This window comes from Erinaceus europaeus, chromosome 3 (assembly GCF_950295315.1).
Source record: "Erinaceus europaeus chromosome 3, mEriEur2.1, whole genome shotgun sequence".
NCBI classification, from domain to species: Eukaryota; Metazoa; Chordata; class Mammalia; order Eulipotyphla; family Erinaceidae; genus Erinaceus; species Erinaceus europaeus.
In genome coordinates, this window is record NC_080164.1 from 92,500,618 (window position 1) to 92,520,976 (window position 20,359).

General features: G+C 39.3%; 1 protein-coding gene across 35 annotated transcripts in view; it reads left to right on the forward strand.

Annotated features, from left to right (window-relative positions):
* The first annotated feature begins 672 nt into the window (after nt 1-672).
* NRXN1 (neurexin 1) overlaps nt 673-20,359 on the forward strand; it is a 1,383,669-nt gene continuing 1,363,982 nt past the window's right edge. For 21 of the 35 annotated variants that reach the window (XM_060187659.1, XM_060187664.1, XM_060187667.1 and 18 more), the window contains exons 1-2: nt 1,065-1,515; nt 4,245-5,941. In XM_060187659.1, the coding sequence (XP_060043642.1) occupies nt 5,164-5,941 (778 nt within the window). In that variant the 5' untranslated portion in view covers nt 1,065-1,515; nt 4,245-5,163. Of the gene's footprint in view, nt 814-1,047; nt 1,516-4,244; nt 5,942-20,359 lie in introns of those variants that run through there. The other 14 variants (XM_060187662.1, XM_060187675.1, XM_060187685.1 and 11 more) reach the window with 5 other exon arrangements.

Below are 20,359 nucleotides of genomic sequence, written 5' to 3' on the forward strand. Positions count from 1 at the left end.
AATGTACTTCCAGATTTGTCGAGTTCTTACAGTCAAGCTTTACCAGGCCTATAGACACTAATGTAACCTTATAGTATTTGAGGCTGACACTATTAATTTGTGATACTGAAATAAATATTTGATGTTTTTATTGCATAACTAACATGGACTGAGAATATAGCAGGGTTTGGATTTTTAAATTTCCATAGGACTCAAACAATAATTTAAAGCCACACACTTCAGATTTCTCTGTCCTCTATTCTGTAAGCACCCTTAGGGTTAACTCCTTTGTCACCAAATCCAGCCATGTGTACTGGGCATGCCCAATAATATGTTAGAGCCTTGAAAGGAGTTTCACTTTCTCCAGGTTTTACTAACTGCAAAAGGACGAAGGAGACATAAGGAAGAGTTAAACAGGTGCAGAACTTGGTTCAGCGCGGGATGCCAGTGGCCAAAACGGAGCATAGAAAGATGGGGGATAAGGAGAGGCTCCCACTCATTACATCTTGCCAGACAGACTTGAGTCCAGTCTCCAAGTTGGTCTTCTGAGTTTTTCTCACGTCTTTTTGGGCACAGGATAGGCAGATGGTGAAGATTGGAGGCTATCACACGGGTGGGACCACAGTAAGGGGTGGGGCAGGGACGCTGAAAGGGGCGGGGATGGCAGAGTCTCTATGATCATTGCCTGTCGCTTCATTTCCTCGAAGAACTGCAGCTTTTCAAGAGTTCCAAGCAGGAAACCCAGGCGTGCAAGCAAAGCCAGAGATCATCTTCATCACGGACGCCTTGGTCTCTTCCTTTCTGTAGCAGAGCTTCTCCCTGGCACTCTCTCAGGTATCCTCTCCCAAGCACGACTAAACCCCGGAGAAGTGGAATCTCCACATAGCTTTCCGTGGGTCTAGCAGGGGCTTGGGCATGCTCAGTAGGCTACATGGTTCTTTGGTTCTCCCCCCCCCCCCCCCTCCTCCCCTCTCTCTTGGGTGGGGGAAGGTGGGTGGTGACAAGTTAGAAGCGCTTGCGGCAAGTCCCCGCCCCCCCCCCCCCCCCAAGATCATAGGATCCCGCTCCCTCCGCTTGGGGGGCGAAGCAAAGGTAGAGAAGCCCCTGGCTCCGCTGCACCGGGACCTGGAGGGTTGAGCCTCTGGGCCGAGCACACCAGGATCCCAGCCTGAGGACAGCCCGCCGCTCTCCATGGTACTGCGGAGAGCTCAGCTCCGCCCTTCTCTTTCAGGAGGACAGCACCCAGCGTCACGTAACCCAGCCTTTTCGGGCTCCACCACCGCCTCCTCCTTCCCAGCTCTTTCCCTTTCCTCCTCCTCCTCCTCCTTCTCCTCCTCCTCCTTCTCCTCCTCCTCCTGCTCCTGCTGCTGCTCCCCTCCGCTGCTTGTTCTCCCCTCCCGCACTCCTGGAGATAGACGCTCAAGCCTGACGCTTCTGAAAAGGCAGTGGCAGTCGCCCTACCCACAGACCTCAGGAAATTGGCTTTGACCGATGCATACTTCAGGCTCTGGCTCGAACTAGGGGAAAACCAGGCAGGTAAAGAAGCGCAATTGGGTGTTGGGGGAGGGGTTGGGGCGAGGCAAGCTGGAGAAGGGGATCTTTTCCCGTTGTAACTGAGCCAGGATCTGCCACAAATGCACAGAGAAGGATGGGTGGTGGGAGGGTAGAGGAGTGTAGATCTTGGTTGTTTTGCATGAAGCCTTTCAAATAGACGGCAATAAGACGAGATGGTGGAACTAGGGTAGTAACTTAAAGGTGGATTGCAGTGATTTAACAGCAAAAGAAAGGAAATGGGCAAATGAGAAGCCAAAGCAATAAAAGATATATCTACATCTTTCTTTCCCATCCCTAGCCCTCATGCTGTGCTTATCCTTAATTTGTGCAGTAGATTCCAAGCTCTAAGAAACTACACTGGTATTGAGGGATGGAGCTGAGAGACTGGGCGGGAAAGCCAGGGAGATTTTGGGTGTGTATTGAGGGACTTTGCACAAACCAGGCAAGGAAAGATAGGTACTTTTGAAAATTCTTCCCAAGCATTCAGGTTGTTTATGATGTTATATCTTGAAGGGTGCACACAAAGGTGTCTGTGTATATGTATCTATGTGGTGCCAGAAACATTAAAATAAATGCAGTTGCAGCCCATGAGCTTATTGTATCGATCCTTCCTGCAGCTTGGGAATGAATCTGATTCTAGAAATGAAAAAAAAGATTAATGGGGCTGTTCGTCTGCTTTTGAATTAGAGCACTTCTTCCTTTGGCTTTGGCTGCAGTAACATTGTTTTTCAATTCCTTTTATTTCATTCTCTAATTTATAAACTCACCAGGTTTTTCCGGTACCTAGAGAGAATCCTATTTCTCCATATAAATAGATACTCTTTCACACACAATGAGCTTCCTCTAAGAACTGAGTCAGTTGACCTCCTCTGTGATAAGAATATATATGTGGTGCCTCTTCTATTCCATTTCTTTAAGAGAACGTCAAGACATATATTAGTGGAGGGAAGAAATGTGAAGAAATGTCTTGTGATCTGTATAATATTAGTAAATTTATGAGCTCCAACTCAGTCACTAAAGAGAGGTGGGGGGGGAGAGAAAGACAACGAGAGAGATAGATAGATAGATAGATAGATCTTCTAAGACACAAGCTTGTGGATGGTGCCAAAGCACCACTCTTGATCTTGAAATTCCAGATTTAATTTGTAAATGACTGAAAATTGGCAGATTCCTGAGACCACTTAAAAGGAGAGTATGTTGAATAACATGCTATCTTAGAATGATTTTTAAGGGCACCTTTCTTTGTGCTTGGCACAGGAGTAGAGAAGATATGGCTGGTGACTGCTGATGGTGTGGAATGTATCAGCCATAATAAATAGCTATGTTTTGTTTTGTTTTTTTAATTTCTTTTAGCTTGTTTGTAGTGTGTGTGTGTGTATGTGTTGTTGTTGTTATATGTGTGCTGAAAGAGAGAATCAGTTATCAGTTTCATCTGGGGAAGAACTTGAAGTGGGATCCCCTAGCTTGGTGGCTCTCAGCTGACACCTGTAGGGATTGCTCTGTACTGAAAAGAGATGCTCTCACTCCTTCCATGGAGGAGCAGCAGCACAATGCGGTGCCATAAATTACTGCTAGTTTCAGCTTGTAGGGAGAAAAAAGTGCTAATTGGATAGTGAGCTGTGTCCTAGCACTACATTTGTGGTGTGTGTGTGTGTGTGTGTGTGTGTGTGTTGTGATGTATGGGGGGGGGTAGTGGGAAATAGCTAGGAAAATATCTGTATTTGTCTGACATGACCAGATGATACATCAGTGATTTTTGTTATAAGGGGGGAAAAATCTTAGTTAAAAATGTCTTAAGAGACAATTTTTTATTTAAGATTTCTGTATAATTTTCAGAACCTGTCAGATTAGAGTTGAATAACCAGTGATGATTTATAGTGTAGTGAGTGATTCAAAGATATTATTTTAAAGTCTAGCACCTTGGACTAGCATCTAGCAGTTAAGGTGACACACATGCCAACAGCTGTTCTTACTCCACAAATCCTAAGAGCTGACAGCCAGATAAGCTCTTGAAAATGAAGAATACAATAATGTTATACAAAATACTGTATCCTTTACCCATCTTTACAACACTTATAATCATAGCAACCAAGACATAGATATTGCCAAAAATAGATGCTTTAAAAAATATCATATTCCATTAATAAAAAGAAGGAAAATACTTGTTTGCAATTAAAATATTTCTGAGAAATCATTAATATCTCATTATTCTGAGAAAAATTAATTGGTAGGAATGTTATACAAGTCCAAGTCAGCTGCTTCTAGTGGACAGTGTGTTTTGTTCTTCCTTTTGCAAAACCTGCTGTTAGCTGAGCCTTGAATAAGTTGTATTTTTATTGTCCATACAAACAGGACACAGTATATGCAGCCTTTCCTTAGAAGACTATTTTTTCCCCCTCTCATAGATTTATAAAAGTCTTTCTCTGAAAAAGTAAAAGATAGGTACCACTAAATATCTGCATAACTCTGGGAGGGTCACTTCTTAATATTTATAAACTACAGGGTGTAAAGAGACTGATTGTAAGAGTGTCACATTAACTCAGAAAATATTAGATCATACGTATTTCTCAGGGCAAATAAGGTCCTTATTTGTAAGAAGTTAAGGTTACCTCTGGCATACCAATAGGACTGGCTATCTACCCAGTTTCTGAGCTGAATTCAATTATTAATGATACACTTGAGAACTTAATTTTTATTTTACTTCTCTGCAGATGTCTGGGTCCTTATAAAAGACAAAATAAAAACGAAAAATGCATCACCAACAAAGAACCAATTGATATGCTGACATCTTAGCTTGGCCTTGCAGAGGCGGAGAGATAAGAAGAGGAGCTGTTGTAATTTCTACATCTAACAGCTTCTGGCTATTTCACAGCTTCTTGAGTTTAAACCCTACTAGTGGGGAGGGAAAAAGGAAAAAGCAAAGTCCATCTTGTGAGGTCATGCACAAGGAATTCGGCTTTGCCTACACTGTTTCTGGGAACCCATGATATGACAGAAGAAAACAGGCGTTTGAAGTTATTCTGGGGGTAGTAACTGATGCTCTAGAAGCCCCTTTCTTCTTGATGGTTTAAGTCACTGTATCAGGAGGAGCATCACTGGAGGGATTCACAAACACCCAAGGATCCGGATTCCAAAGTGTTTACTTCTTTTCCTGACCTTAACTGCTTTCTTTTCTTTTCTGTTGCCACTGATGGTACCTGGCATATGGTGGCATTGGAGGAGTGAAGCATTTGTGGACACCACTGATGCCATCCAATCCGTTCATTGAACTCAAATGGATCACTGATTGCCCTTGACTTCTTCCTGACTGCCTTTTTGCAGAACTGTTGCTTCTGAAGTGTCTCCTCCTCCCTTTGGATCTGGAAGTCCTGAGGCTGCTCTGCACCACTGGGGTCTGCTGCTTCTGCTTGGGAGGGGAATCCAAGGAAAGAGGGCAAGGCTGTTGGAAGAAGAAAAAAAGGGCTAAGTAAAAAAAAAAAAAAAAAAAGCAGGGTGGCGGCAACAGCCCACGTGTCTCCTCCACACCCTGCCCCTGCTTTCTCTCCAGACCCTTCTTTCGACGCCAAGCTGTCCAGGCCCATTTTGACCCTGTCGGCCCCGGCAGCCCCCCGCCGTACCCCCGCCCCGAGCATGGGGACTGCGGTGCTGCTGCAGCGCGGGGGGTGCGTCCTGCTGTGTCTTTCCCTGCTGCTCCTGGGCTGCTGGGCCGAGCTGGGCAGCGGGCTGGAGTTCCCCGGCGCAGAGGGCCAATGGACGCGCTTCCCCAAGTGGAACGCGTGCTGCGAGAGCGAGATGAGCTTCCAGCTCAAGACCCGCAGTGCACGCGGGCTCGTGCTCTACTTCGACGACGAAGGTTTCTGTGACTTCCTGGAGCTCATCTTAACGCGCGGCGGCCGCCTGCAGCTCAGCTTCTCCATTTTCTGTGCCGAGCCCGCCACGCTGCTGGCCGACACCCCGGTCAACGATGGCGCCTGGCATCACGTGAGGATCCGCCGGCAGTTCCGCAACACCACTCTGTTCATCGACCAGGCCGAGGCCAAGTGGGTGGAGGTCAAGTCCAAGCGGCGCGACATGACGGTGTTCAGCGGCCTGTTCGTCGGGGGGCTGCCGCCCGAACTGCGTGCCGCGGCACTCAAGCTGACGCTGGCGGCCGTGAGGGAGCGGGAGCCCTTCCGGGGCTGGATCCGCGACGTGCGCGTCAACGCCTCGCAGGCCCTGCCCCTGGACAGCGGCGCGGTGAAGCTGGATGACGAGCCGCCCAGCAGCGGTGGCGGCGGGAGCCCGTGCGAGGCCGGCGACGAGGGCGAGGGCGGCGTGTGCCTCAACGGTGGCGTATGCTCCGTGGTGGACGACCAGGCCGTGTGCGACTGCTCGCGGACCGGCTTCCGCGGCAAGGACTGCAGCCAAGGTAAGGCCTCCCAGGTGCAGGCGGGGCGGGCGGGGCTGGGGCCTCGGACTTGCCTCTTAGGGCACTCCACTTCCGGGTTGTTTCCTCTCTGGGCTCGTTTCCTCCAGCCACCCAGCACCCCCACTTCCAGGGGGACAGTCCGCTCTGGACTCCGTCCTGCCAAGCACACAGCACCCCACTTCCAACTTGACTGTCCTCTCTGGACTCCTTCCACAGCACCCCCACTTCTGAGCAGAGTTTTCTGGCTGGACTCCTTGTACAGCATTCCCGTTTCCGGTTGGAGTTTCTTCTCTCGATTCTTTCTTTACATCGACCACACAGCACCCCCCACTTCGAGGCTGAGTTTTCTCTCAGGGCTCCTTCCATAGCATCCCCATTTCCAGGTTGACTTTTCTCTCTGAACCCCTATTTCCAAGTTGACTGCCCTCTCTAGCCTCTTTCCCACCAGCCACACAGCACCCTCATCCAGGGTGACTCCTCTCTGGACTCCTTCTGCAGTAGCCTCACTTCCAGGTTGACTTTGCTCTCTGGAGTCCTCCTTCCCATTAACCACACAGCAGCCCTGTTTATTTTCTGCTTGAGTTTCTTCCCAGGAACTCTTTCTGCCATCTCCATTTGCTTACTATGTACAACAACCTGTACTTTTGGCTGTTCCTTGTTTTTATTTTTCACTGCTCTGTGGCCCTACCTAAGCAACTAATGTACCTCTCCACTATGCTAGCACTTCTTAATAGGATGCAGTTTTTTCCTTCACACCATGCACATAGGTATCTAGATGAGCAGGCACACATTTGGTGAAGAAATAAGTGAAGGAGAGGTGATGCACAATGTTTGAACATCCCCATCTGGTTACTCTTGGTAAAGGACCAGGGAGATAGGATTGATAGGTATTGTGCCTTTTGCAAGCAAGTACAAAACTATCAGCCCTGGGTTGTGGGGAAAGTGGGCTTAGGGGCAGGTTGTGTGTGTGTGTGTGCGTGGGGAATGTGTCAGTTTTCTTGTTTAAATTGAAGACAGTTCTTGGAATTCTAGCTTATGTGGTTATTGTCAGGGCACCAGTTGTCAATTTAAGTAGAAATCACGCTGTTTCTGTGGTTTCTTCTATTGGGAGAGAGGTAAACTAAATGTTTAGAAACATTAGTGATTAAGTTACATATTTCTCAATGACTACATGCCTTGTGAAGATGTAAAATTTTAGACGTTGCTGGATTATGGGCTAAGAAACAGGAAATGTACTTGAAGGGTTGTAAACTATTTTTGAAGATGTTCAGCTGACGATATGCATTTGAGTTAGTTGAGGTCAAGCTGTAATTTGTTGTTATTAGGATTTGTGAGGGGGAAGAGAAAGAGTGAGTGACAGTCATATTTTCCCTCTTTATGAATAAAATTGCTTTTAGTATTTTTCTCCACTGTTGGTACATGACAGTGACCAACAAAAATATTGTTGTGTAATTGCATAAAGACCTATGAACACGAAGTAGAAAGATAACATGGATATATATGACTGAGCAATACAGAAGATGTCGGAATTTGAAGTAGGTAGTTCTTGGGTCAAATCAAAGCAATCAACACGTGCATAAGTGCCATTTTTGGCTGGAAATTTTAAACAGTGAAATATTAAATCTGATTTTGAATGCTGTAGGATCAGAAGCTGTATGTATGGGTGTATTTTGTTGTAAAAATATCTTGTTTTTTGCTGACATTGCTAAGGGGAACTAGCCCTTGTAAATCTTATTAAATTGGCAGTTCTCTTTCATCTGACTTTAAGAGAAGTGGAGACTTGATACAATTTGTTATTGTTTAAACAGCAAAGGGAGTTAGTTAGGAAGAAAAAAGGCTGGTCATTAGGAATTGACAGTCAGTAGCCTGTATGGGCTTATGGGGAAAGAGAGTAAAGGTTTATATTATTCTTCTCTGCCTTTATGTGCGTTTTAATTTTTATTACTTTTTGACTTAGTAAGTAAATAAATAAGTAAGTAAGTAAATATAGGTTATATTTTCTGGTTTCTGTTGCACTTCTACTTTGCCAGTACTTTTCCATACATTTAGGATCAGACTTTATAGTTATATTTTACAGAGCTAAAGTAATAACATAGTTTTCCTCTACCAGACCTTACTTAACTGTAGATTATGAATATGATAGCTACATGTGACTTGCTATAGTATAACTGAAGTTTCTTGTTTCTGCACTGATATAAAATAAATTATTGCAGATGAATATTATTTTATAAGGGAGATTGCTCTAAGTGCCTCAATGCCACTTTACAATATGCAGAAGGCAATTTACTGAAGGACAATGACTTATATTTTCCTTAAATTAGAAAACATATGACACAATGACAGCTTGTTCTGTGTAGGAGGGTGTTTTAAGTAAGAATTTTATTTTTCTGTGCATTTTTAACATAGGCATCTAGGGATCATGAATAATCAGGAGCAATTAAGAGTGAAGAAAACATGGAAAAAGTAATATATTGAAGAGAAGCAGAATTAGATGTTTCTGAAATGCATTTTATTCTGCAAGCGCTCTTTAAATAAATACAGAATTTGAAACAGTAATTGAACAGTGTAGTACGTGATGCATAAAGGTAATTCAACCCAGAAAACATATCCATCAGGATTATTCTGGTGCACTGATTCATTTTTAAATTATGATCCAAAATGGAGTGCCAAGATCATCACTAGTCATCACAGGAAAACAAAAAGAGGTCTTCTCATGATGAGCTCCATTTTGATTATTTCCCCCCCATTTCATGTCTGTCAAGTGACTAATTAATTAATTGGCAATGGATGTCTCTCCCAACACACATCATATATTGATGGCTAGGGATAGATGATTTCTGTTCAGATGAAGTATAAACAAACCTGCCACTAGCTAGTATTTGCACTGATGGCCCCATTCTTTTTAAAAACTAATTTAAAAACAAGCCTATACTCTCTTGAGGAAATTTAGAAAAAAAAATAATAATAGGAAGTAAGCATTAAACAAAATTTAAATTACAGTTGATTTCATTAGTTTTCATTCTAGTTTATTTAAATGCCTTGATATTATTTTAGTTGCCTTAATATTCAGAATATAATAAGAACTACTAAACAGAATAAGAATATGCTCCCCTCCCCACACCCTTTTTTTCCAGCACAACAGTGTTTTGGAACTACTCATGCATCCATGAATTTCTAGACTTTTAGTGTAAGGAAAGCACATTAATTCTTATGTTATTTTTTTTCCAGACCTAGTATCTGTATTTATTTATTTATGTACTGATGAAAGCAGTAACACAGAAAAGATTCTGTGTCATGGTCAGGGGACGATAGAGGCTGGCTAAAAGCACAAACCCTCTTACTCCTCTGTCTTATTTCATCATGTCTGATGATTAAGATGTCCAGTTTTTATTGGTTGATGTTATTTTCAGATTCAGACATTATACAAGGAAAAAGAGAAAGAAGAATATGAGAATGACTAAATGAACAAACTATCACTTTTATACTTTGACCCTGCGATTTAATCTTGGTTCTTAAGTATGCTGTCCTATTGGATGGTTATGGGGTACATAGTTTTTATTCTGTGACTCATACTCATCTAGGTGCTCCAGAAGCATACCTACTTAATCTGTTTATCTAAGGAGACCAATAGTTTCCCAGCAATTAAAAGAAATAGTGAATCCTATATCTTTAGCTTTAAAGTGAGAATGAGATTGATCATTGAAAATATAACTTAGATTATTACGATTTAAACTTTCCATTTCTAGGTTTTTTTTGTTTGTTTACATTTAGGGCTCTTTATATTGAGATTTTTATCTAGACTGTGTGACTTTTATTCATTTTCCTTATTTAAATGGCTATAAACATTAGGATGTATCATTGTTGATAATTATTTTTCTGTGCATTTTTAACATAGGCATCTAGGGATCATGAATAATCAGGAGCAATTAAGTGTATGATAGATGCCATTTAATGAATCCCTAGCTTCCTGGTATAACTTTACTAATGTGAGCAGGTAAACAATAATATGAATTTGTTCATTTCTTTACTCAACAGATATTGAGTCCTTTTGTCACTTTATTTGTAGCAATAATAATTTACAAAGAGTCGTCACTTGTATGCAATTTTTTTTTTTAATAGTTTACTTATTCTGAAAGATTGAGAATCAGAGCATCACTCTGGCAATGCCTGGAATCAAACCTAGGATCTCGTTCTTGAGAGTCTAATGCTGTAGTCCAATGCACTGATGGCCCTATTCTTTTTAAAAACTAATTTAAAAACAAGCCCATACTCTTTTGAGGAAATTTAGACAAATAAACAAATAAATAACAGTGAGCAAGCATGAAACCTCTCATGTTACATGCACAGTTTCTTATACTCCAATGATAGGTATCTTCACATCATATGACATCTTCCTCTTGCATTGTGCTCTTGGTTCCTGATACCCTCTCCCTCTGCCACTAGTCTGAGTGCTTTGCATTGGTGTCAGTACTAGTTACAGGAAATTCAGTGTTGAACTTTTAGAACTAGTTCCTACCCACCTGTATCCCACTGAGAAGGCACAATTCAGAAGTATTAAATAAAAACTCAAAATGGTGATAGTATTTTGAAGGACCGTTACATAACATTGTGCTAACATAAAATAGTGTAAGTGACCTAATCACAGATTTGCCTGTACAGTATTGAACTAAAATTTGATGAGTAGAAATTAAGGGGATTAAGTTAGAGGATAAAGGCAGTTTACAGAGCCTGGTACAGGAGACAGCAGAGCACATTCAAACAACTGAGAGGTTCTTTGTAATCTGGAGGTTTTAAGAGGGGGAAGATCTGGTCATAAAAGACCTTCTAGAATGTGAAGGATTTTAATCTTTATTGAAAAAGTATTGTGAGAGCAATCAAAAAGGCTTAGTGTGGAGAGTGGGCAGGAGTATGGAATTAGCAAATTTATATTTTAAAAAAGTTACTTTTGCTGCATTGTAGAGAACAGATTGATAGAGGGCCAGAGAAAAAACATTTTCTTCTGTTTGTCAATCAACACCATTTGTTAAGCACCCACTGTAGACTGAACTAGGGGACAGAGAGAATAAATAAATATATATATATATTTTTTTTTTAGTCCCAAGAAGTTTGAATCTTTGTGAGTGTAGTAAGGTATGGAATTTAAGGCATTTGCTCTTACTGTAAAAAGCATTATTAAAATATGTATGTTTCAGGCCACATGATCTAGTTTTTAAGTGGTAGATTCTAACTTCTATTCCTCATTTTGTTACTTATAATGTAGAGATAATATTACTTCTTAGGTATTTGATGAAAATTAAGGCAAGCACTTCAGGTAAAGGTTTTGGAAGCATTTTGAAGTGTCTACTTTTGTTACTTTATTATATATGTGCATATAACTATATACATATAGAAATAGTCATGCCTAGTTTGGGATACTATTAAAGACAATTTGATAAATAAACTGATTATTATTTATTTATTTTTATTATCTTTATTTATTGGGTAGAGACAGCCAGCAATCGAGAGGGTAAGGGAGATAGGGAGAAAGAGAGACACCTGCAGCCCTGCTTCACCACCTGCAAAGCTTTCCCTCTGCAGATGGGGATGGGGGGCTCAAACCGGGTCCTTGAGCATTGTAACATGTGCATTCAACCAGGTGCACCACCACCTGGTCCCTATAAACTGATTATTTAATAGGTATCTTTTTTTCCTCTAGAGCACTCTGCTCAACTCTGGTTTATGTTGGTGTGAGGGATTGAGCCTGAGACTCAATTGAGCCTGTGACTTTAAAGCCTCAGGCAAGAAAGTCTCTTTGCATAACTATTATGCAATCTTCCTCACTCAAGGTATCCTGATTAACAATACAAAGGACAGATATTATAAGTCTAAGTCTATAACTTATAAGTCTATAAGTTGTTAACAGGTACATTCTATTATTAATAGGTACATTGTGAGTTGTTAATAGATACATTATGAGATATGTTATTAATAAATACATTATAAGGATTAAGATTCTGAACCATAATGGTTCCTGAGTATAGTCAGTGACCAAATTTTATCCTTTCTCCGTGAGTAATTGGTGACTGTGTACTAGTTACAGGGTTAAATCCTAGAAATGTGCACTGAGCATTTAAACCATTTTTGGCTTAACTATGAGCATAATAAACCTACTTTTAGAAGTTGCTTATGCAAATTGTACTTAGAGAAAATGCACATGTGTATTTGACATAACTCAGAATGAATTACTTTTCTATTAAAGTTTTATTGCATTATATTATGCAAAACTTGTAGTTTTTGTATGCTTTGTCATATTTTTTAGAGGGGGCATAGCCAGTCCATTTTCTATTAGAAATACTTATTAGAGATACTTATGCTTGAGGCTCTGAGGTCCCAGGTTCAATTTCCCACACCAACATAAACCAGAGCTGAGCAGAACTCTGGTAAATGGAAAAGAAAATGAAGGAAAAAGAGGAGGAGGAGGAGAGAGAAGGGAGGAGGACAGAGAAAAATTGAGAGGGGAAGGAGATAGAGAGGGAGAGTTTCACCTGCAGTATTGTTCTAGGACTTGAGAAACTTCCCCTCCTGCAGGTGGAGAGCAGGGCCTTGAACCTGTATTGTTGCACTTGGTAATGTATTTGCTTAGCCTGGTGCACCACTATTTGCTCCCCTGGACTATATAATTAATATTTATTTTATGTGTATAAACTCTAACTCAGAGCAAAAAAAACCTTTATATTATGAAAAGGAATTCTACTCTGTGAATATTCACTAAATACATGTAAAAGCTTATAAAGGATCCTTAATTAAAACTCCATATTAAAACTGTTGGTCAAAGTCAAAAAGATAGCTCTTCTGATAGGGTGCCAGCATTGCAACGTGTATGGCAAGGATGAGCCCTGGCAGCATGTGGAAGGTGCTATGACAATAGAGAGACCTCTAGTGCTATGCTGTTTCTCTCGCTTCCTCTGTTTCTATTTGAAAAATTGGTCCCAAGTCGTGAAGTCACTTGGGTGAGATCCTGATTCTACTCACTCAGATATTAATCATGCAATATGCATACCTAAAGCCCCAGAGACCACAGGTTCAATTTCTCCTACTACTTTATTCCAGAGCTGATCAATGCTTATTTCTTGCTCTCTTTTGTTTTTTCTGTCTTATATAAAAAAAATAAATCTTTAGGGATTCAGCCAGTAGAGCAATAGGTTAAGTGCACATGGTACGAAGCACAAGGACTGAAATAAAAATCCCTGTTCAAGACCCCCAGCTCCCCACCTGAAGGCAGGGGAGGGGGAGGGGTTGCTTCACAAGCAGTGAAGCAGATCTGCAGGCGTCTTTCTCTCCCCTTCCTCTTCTTTCGATTTCTCTGCCTTATCCAACAACAACAGCAGCAGCAATGACAACAAGAGCAACAAAAGGGAAAAATGGCCTCCAGGAGCAATGGATTCATAGTGCAGGCAAGGAGCCCCTTGTAAAAATACAAGACAAAAAATCAGCTATTTAGACAGGGAATTAGCTCAGCAGTAAGGTTCTGGACATGCATGCCTGAGACTCCTGCCTATTTCCTGACATTTTCTCTCTTCTCTCATATGAAAGTCTCTCTTATATGACATTTGTTATAAAATGAATCTTTAGGGACTGGGTGGTGGTGCACCTGGCTGAGCACACATGTTACAGTATGCAAGGACTAGGGTTTGAGACCCCAGACCCCACCTGCAGGGGGATAGCTTCACAAATGGTGAAACAGAGCTGCAGGTGTCTTTCTGTCTCACTCCCTCTCTATCACGCCCTTCCCTCTCGATTTCTGGCTGTCTCTATCCAAATAAATAAATAAAGATAATTTAAAAAAATGAATCTTTAAAAAGAAAGAGTAAATGTCTATAGTACAAATCCAAAGACCACTTCACATTTATGTATGACTGAATCTAAAAATACGTGGAGACAGAGTACAATTATATAAATTCTAGTTCATTTTTTGAAATTGTTTCCCATGTCTTAACCTGTTATAATGTTTGGAATAAACATATTTTTTATTTTAAGTTTATATCTATTGGTTAGATATATACTTCTCAATACATTTAGCAGTGCGTGTTTTCCAGTTAGGATAATTCAGTTGAAATTTTTAAGTAATTTAGTGGTTTGTTGTTAAGAACTCAATAAATAGGGCTGGACAGTGGCACACACATTTCAGTGCACAAGGACCTAGGTTTAAGCTCCTAAGCCTGCCTGAAGGAGGGAAGCTTCACAAGTAGTAAAACAGGGCTCCAGGTATCTCTCCCTCTCCCCTCTCAGTTTCTGTCTTAATCCAAAATAAGTAAATAAATAAATAAACACACACAGAGAGAATTCAATAAATAGTTGAATAAGACTGGATAATAGAAAACAGTAAACCCATAGTTCTCATAATAATAATTTCTAAATGTACATAGTATTAATAATTTCTTTCCTAAAGTATTATATATCAAATTATTTTAAATGGTAGATTAAGAGATCTTCCATAAGTACCCCTTGAATTTAAGTGTAATTGAAACTGTCATTCTGTTTAGATTTTTTAAATTATCTTTATTTCTTGGATAGAGACAGCAGAAATAGAGAGAAGGGGTGATAGAGAGGAAGAGAGACACCTGCAACACTGCTTCATCACTAGCAAAGCTTTTCTCCTACAGGTGGGGAGTGGGTACTCAAACCCTGGTTCTTGCACCTTCTAACATAGGTGCTCAACCAGGTGTACCACAAACCGGCCCCTGTCATTCTGTTTAGAATCAAAACATTTACTATAGTTTCTCTATGTTCTATATATAGTTATATAATTATTTAGTGTTTACTAATTACTATTTTGTAGAAGTTATTATGTAGTGTGTTTTTGTATATCTTACCTTATTCCTGTAACACTTTACTAGATATATGCTTCTTTAGTTCCCATTTTATACATGAGAATCTTGTGGATTAGAAAAACTAACTTGCCAAGAGTCCCATAGCTCATTGGCAGACTAAAATTAGTGCTCAAGTGTGCCTACTGCCCCACAGGCAACTCTACTCATCATATAACATTACCTTTGTGTTTCACTAGAACACAGCTTATGAATGCCAGAAATCTGATCACTAGTTATCCACTTGATTCTACTCTGAATGGCTGATTTATAATAAAACTTTCCTTGCTGAGGATTATGGTAGATTCTTATATTTAGTGCCATTTCCTGTTATCATGATAGTAAAGACAAGGAATAGCCTGTCAGAATTCATCATACTTTATTTCTATAACTTTTACTACTTTTTCTCTCTCTTTTGTTAACCTTCTATAAATATACTTTTTTGAATTGATTTCAGTTTGGTGTACTAGAACTAAAACTGTGAAATCTAAGCAATATTACATCTAGTTCTTACTCTTTTGAGTGAAATGCCTTGGTTTTTACAAAGCAAGGAACATAACATATCTATCCATTTCAGAGTCTAGGATATAAAATTATTAAAATCATTACTTATTTATAATATTTGGTGATGTTTCTACACAAATATAAGAAAAATAGCTCTGTCAGTGAGTTTCTTAGTTAGAACATGAGTCGTCTAAAGATACCACAATAGGCATATAATTTAAATTATGTAATGAGAAAATAATGTCTCTGGGTTTCTCAACATATAGCTTAAAATTCATCTCAGGAGCATTTCTTAGAGCTGGAAAGATATGTTCTCTATGCTATTTCTGGTGTATATGAGAAACTATTATTGGAAAGAAGTGGGAGGAAAACAAATCTGACCTGGCAAGCCAAAGTGCTGACCTGGACTCTTGTCTGGTTACTTGTGCTCAAAACTATCTGGACTGTAATTAGAAATACACTGACTCCACATTACAGAAACAGTGCTACTTCAAATAGCACTTTCTTAGGTTGGTTTCCAGGAGGAATCTGGTGGTCCAAAACTTAGAAGAGGACTTGCCAAGAAGAACAGTTGCTTCACTAGTATTCTAACTTTGGGAGGGGCTTTCTGTGTTTAATTATAGACATAATGAATTATGTACAGATGATAGTCCATAACTGAAGCAGCACTGACTGCTGTTGTCTGTGACCTAATGATACCTAGCCCAGTATGTGTACTCAGCTAAGCTTAAGTGTTACTCAGACTGTGCTGGATTCAGCAGAATGAACTGCCCCAGTCCAGCAAAGGCAAGGAAATTAAAGACTCATGTTTTTTTTTTTTTAAGTAATGATTTCTCTCTATAATTAAGCGTGCCTGGGCACTCCTTAGGGAAAGAACTGGTATGGCAACATATAGCTATAGCTTGCTTCTGTATGGAGGATACTATTCTGCCTAAACTTTTTCATCTTGAACACAAAATTGATTTTTTAAGAAGAATCATAATTTATGTAAAATTATTTGTGATGCTGAAGGAATTAAATATTTAATTTATCCAGTTGAAAATTTGTAAAAAACAGAAAGTTATAGAGTAAATTTGGGAAATTTTTTGTGAATTAAAGTAGCAAGATATTTTTAAATTTATTTTTGATATAAAATGTATATAATATATATCAAAAATACAACTTTGATATAAAAATATGGATGTCTCTGTATATGACCACAGAGATAAGTAAATATATGAAATACATAAGAAAATGACATAATTTAAACAGAAATTTTCTTTAAAAAGTCTTGGATATAATGTTAAAATTTAAAGAGCATATACATTTGTTAAACAGTTCATAACTAAAGCAGAACTGACTATATAATGTTTTTGCAGTTAAATAATCACAATATATATATTTCATACAAGATCTTAGAAACTCAAAAAGTTTGCTTTTAAAGTAAGGCAAATACCTTTTGGTGATTAGGTATTAGAGATAATTAAATACCGCAAAGTAGCATTTTCATATTATTGATTACTTATATTGAATGTTAACTAATTCATATATACTCACATATACACAGATTCATTTGTGAACTGCAGTTATGTTCAAACATTTGGAAACTTTAAGCTAATGCTAATAATGACTATTTTTATTGCCACCAGGGTTATTGTGGAGTCTTGGTGCCAACACTACTAATCCACGACTCCCAGCAACCATTTTTTATTTCTAATTATTATTATTTTTTCCCTTTTGTTGCCCTTGTTTTATTGTTGTAGTTATTGTTGTTGTTGATGTCATCGTTGTTAGATAGGACAGAGAAATGAAGAGAGGAAGGGAAGACAGAGAAGGGGAGAGAAAGAGAGAGAAAGAGAGACACCTGCAGACCAACTTCACTGCTTGTGAAGCAACGTCCCTGCAGGTGAGGAGCCAGGGCTCAAACTGGGATCCTTACACTGTGCGCTTAACCCGCTGCGCTACCGCCCGACTTCCTCTAATTATTTTTATTAGATAGGACAGAGAAAAATTGAGTAAGGGTGGGGAGTCAGGGATAAAGGGAGAGAAAGACACTTATAGACCTGTGAAATGTTATCCTTGTAGGTGGAGAGCAGGGACTAGAACCTGGCTCCATGTGTTTGGTAATATGTGCACTAGGTGCACCAATGCTCGGCCTCTTAATAGTGATGTCTTTAAAGCCTTTCTACATCAGAAAGCTGGTCAGTAAACTCGTTTACTGTGCTCTCAATGAATTAGAAATAAACTAATACCAAAAAAATATTTTAGGTGTGGGAGTAGATAGCATAATGGTTATGCAAAAAGACTCTCATGCCTGAGGCTCCAAAGTCCCAGGTTCAATCCCTTGCACCACCATAAGCCATAGCTGAGCTTCTGGTGGTGGTGGTGGGAACCAAAAAGTAAAAAAAAAAAAAAAAAAAAAAAAAAAATATATATATATATCATTCAAGGTCACACTCAAGGATTTTTCAGAACTGATACTCAAGCTAAGTTTGTATGATTCCTGGGACCATGCCATTTACTTGTAGTTCTTTATTTAATTTAAAAATTACAACCGACTGTATATATTCTGTATACTCAATGCATGTATGAGAGTCTCTCTTGTGTTAAAAAAGAATCTGTATAAACTATTATATTTTCATACATTTCTCTCTCAGTGTTATATTTAAACATTTAATAACATTTTTGAGGCAGATTTTAAAAAAATGTAATAAAAACTCTTTCTCTGCTGATATAAATTAATTTCTTCTTGTTAGGCCTTCAGTGGAAATAAAATTTGTGTAGTCAGTCTCCCCTTGAATTAATCTTTATCTTTTCAAGTAAAAGAGAGATCTGTCTTCACTGAACTAAAATCTTTCTAGGCTCTTTTTTTGTAAAACTGATCTAAATTCTGCCTTCCCCTGATAGTTACCTGCTTTATTCTTTTCTATCCCTACCACTTTAACTCAGCTCACCAGTGATCCTCTAAAAAGTTAGTTTCCAAAATGGTTTACAGTCTCTTAATCAGTTCATCACAACAGCACTAGCCTGCACTTTCAATGATACTCTAACCTTTCCTCTTTTGTAACTTGTTAGTTTCCTATTATAACCTGAAAATGGTGTGGATAGAAGTGCTTAAAAATCCTTAGTAGGCTGTTGTTGCTTGATCTTTTAATGTCTATCACTAATGTCACTGGATCAGAGAGTTCAAAACTCTGTAGAGAGAAAACATGATAATAACATTGCATTTGTAAGCATGAAAGGTATGCCAGAAAAACAAGAGCTGGTAAACAAAAGAAAAGAATTTGAACTAAGGAAAACTGGCAGTGATAGCCTGGTTCACAGAGGACTAGACAATAGAAATGGATTTGAACAAGAGCATGTTGACTTGGAGAAATAGAAAGCAGCATTGCTAGTGATTCTAATATAAACATGTAATCAGACTAGCAAAAATGGTGGGCAAGTCTCTACTGTTGGAGATAGCTTAAATAACAGTTACTTAGAAAATTGCACTTTTAAATTGCTTAATAATTTTCTTTTCTAGATCGCAAGTCTGGATTAAATGACCTTCAAATGTATTTTCAGTTTGTATTATGTAAATGATTATACTTTTTGGAGCATCTTTTAGATGCAAATCTCCCAAATATCAAATGGAAAGAGTACCATAGAAACACATAGAGACACTGTCCTCAAGAAAACAGAAAACGATCAAATAAACAAAGCAACTATTTTCAGAGTGTGTGAAGTGATAATTCACAGATACGTGTGAATAAAATATGGCACCAACTTTTACAGAGCCCTTGGGCCATGAATTACATCTCTAGTTATCTCAACTTGCTGTCGCTGCAATGCAGGTGTCTCTAGAATACACTCTGTGCAGGCTTTCTGCACACATGCCTGTGTTTACCCTGAGCCAGCTCACCATGTCCTCTTTCCATAGTAGATTAAACCTCACCTTGAATGTGGTGAGGTTCAAGTTACTACTGCTGCCTGCAGCTCTGTTCACCTTGCACTTAACTGCTGTGCATTCTGCCTCCTCCAGAATACCCTCCCAGTACTGAATCCACCTCTACCTGGTGTGATGCTCCAGCCCTGTTGATTAACTGCAGTGTATTCAAAGAGGCATTGATCCAATACCAGCCCTTTTATGGTCTGGCATTGGTCTTCCTTTGGAAAATAAAAGCTTTGGGCAAAAGGGTTTTGAGCATTGCTTTTAATTCTTTTTGTGTTGGAAATAAAGCAGAGAAGGCAAGGGATAACCTGGGGCCACATCATAGTGCAGTGGCACTGGGATAAGATCTGATGCTGTGGTATCTATCTTTCTGTCTCTTATCTTTGAAGTAAAAATAAGAATGAAAGATGTAGGTCCAGGCGCTGTGAAATTGCATATGAATGCAACCACAGTGCCACCAACCAAAAAGCACATGGCAAATCATTTCAAAGCAACAACTGTTCTCAACATTAGGAATATGTAATTCTGATATCTTATAATATTCTTGGCTTCCCAGTACAGTCAACATTACAAACTAAAAATCTAGTCTTATTTCTTCTTTATTTTTATGCTTGAGAGAGAAGAGGGAGAAAAGGGGGGGGGAGAGAAAGAGAGACAAGGTAAGATATAAGCAGAGAGAGAAGAGAAAGAGAGACCAGAGTACTGCTCTGCTCTGGCTTATGGTACCCTCAGGCATCCAAGTCTTTTTGTGTAACGATTATGCTATCTTCTCAGCCCTCTAGTCTTAATTTCTGACCATTTGGGAATCCTTTTGTAATTTCAAAGCCATTCACTAAGAGGTCATCATATGATTAAATGAAATGAGGTTTTAACTCTTAGGCAGTAGTTCCCTTCTGTGTTAGTAGCACTCTTGAAGATTAAATGTTCTCATATATATAATGGTGTTGAAACATAAACACAAGTATGAAAATTTCAAGATACAAATTTTTGAATAAAATCTACTGTGAATCATAGTATATGAAGCTCTATAACAGGGTGCTTTTGTGCGCCATTAGCCATATTATTATTATTTTAAATATTCCCTTTTGTTGCCCTTGTTTTATTGTTGTAGTTATTATTGTTGTTGTTACTGATATCATTGTTGTTGGATAGGACAGA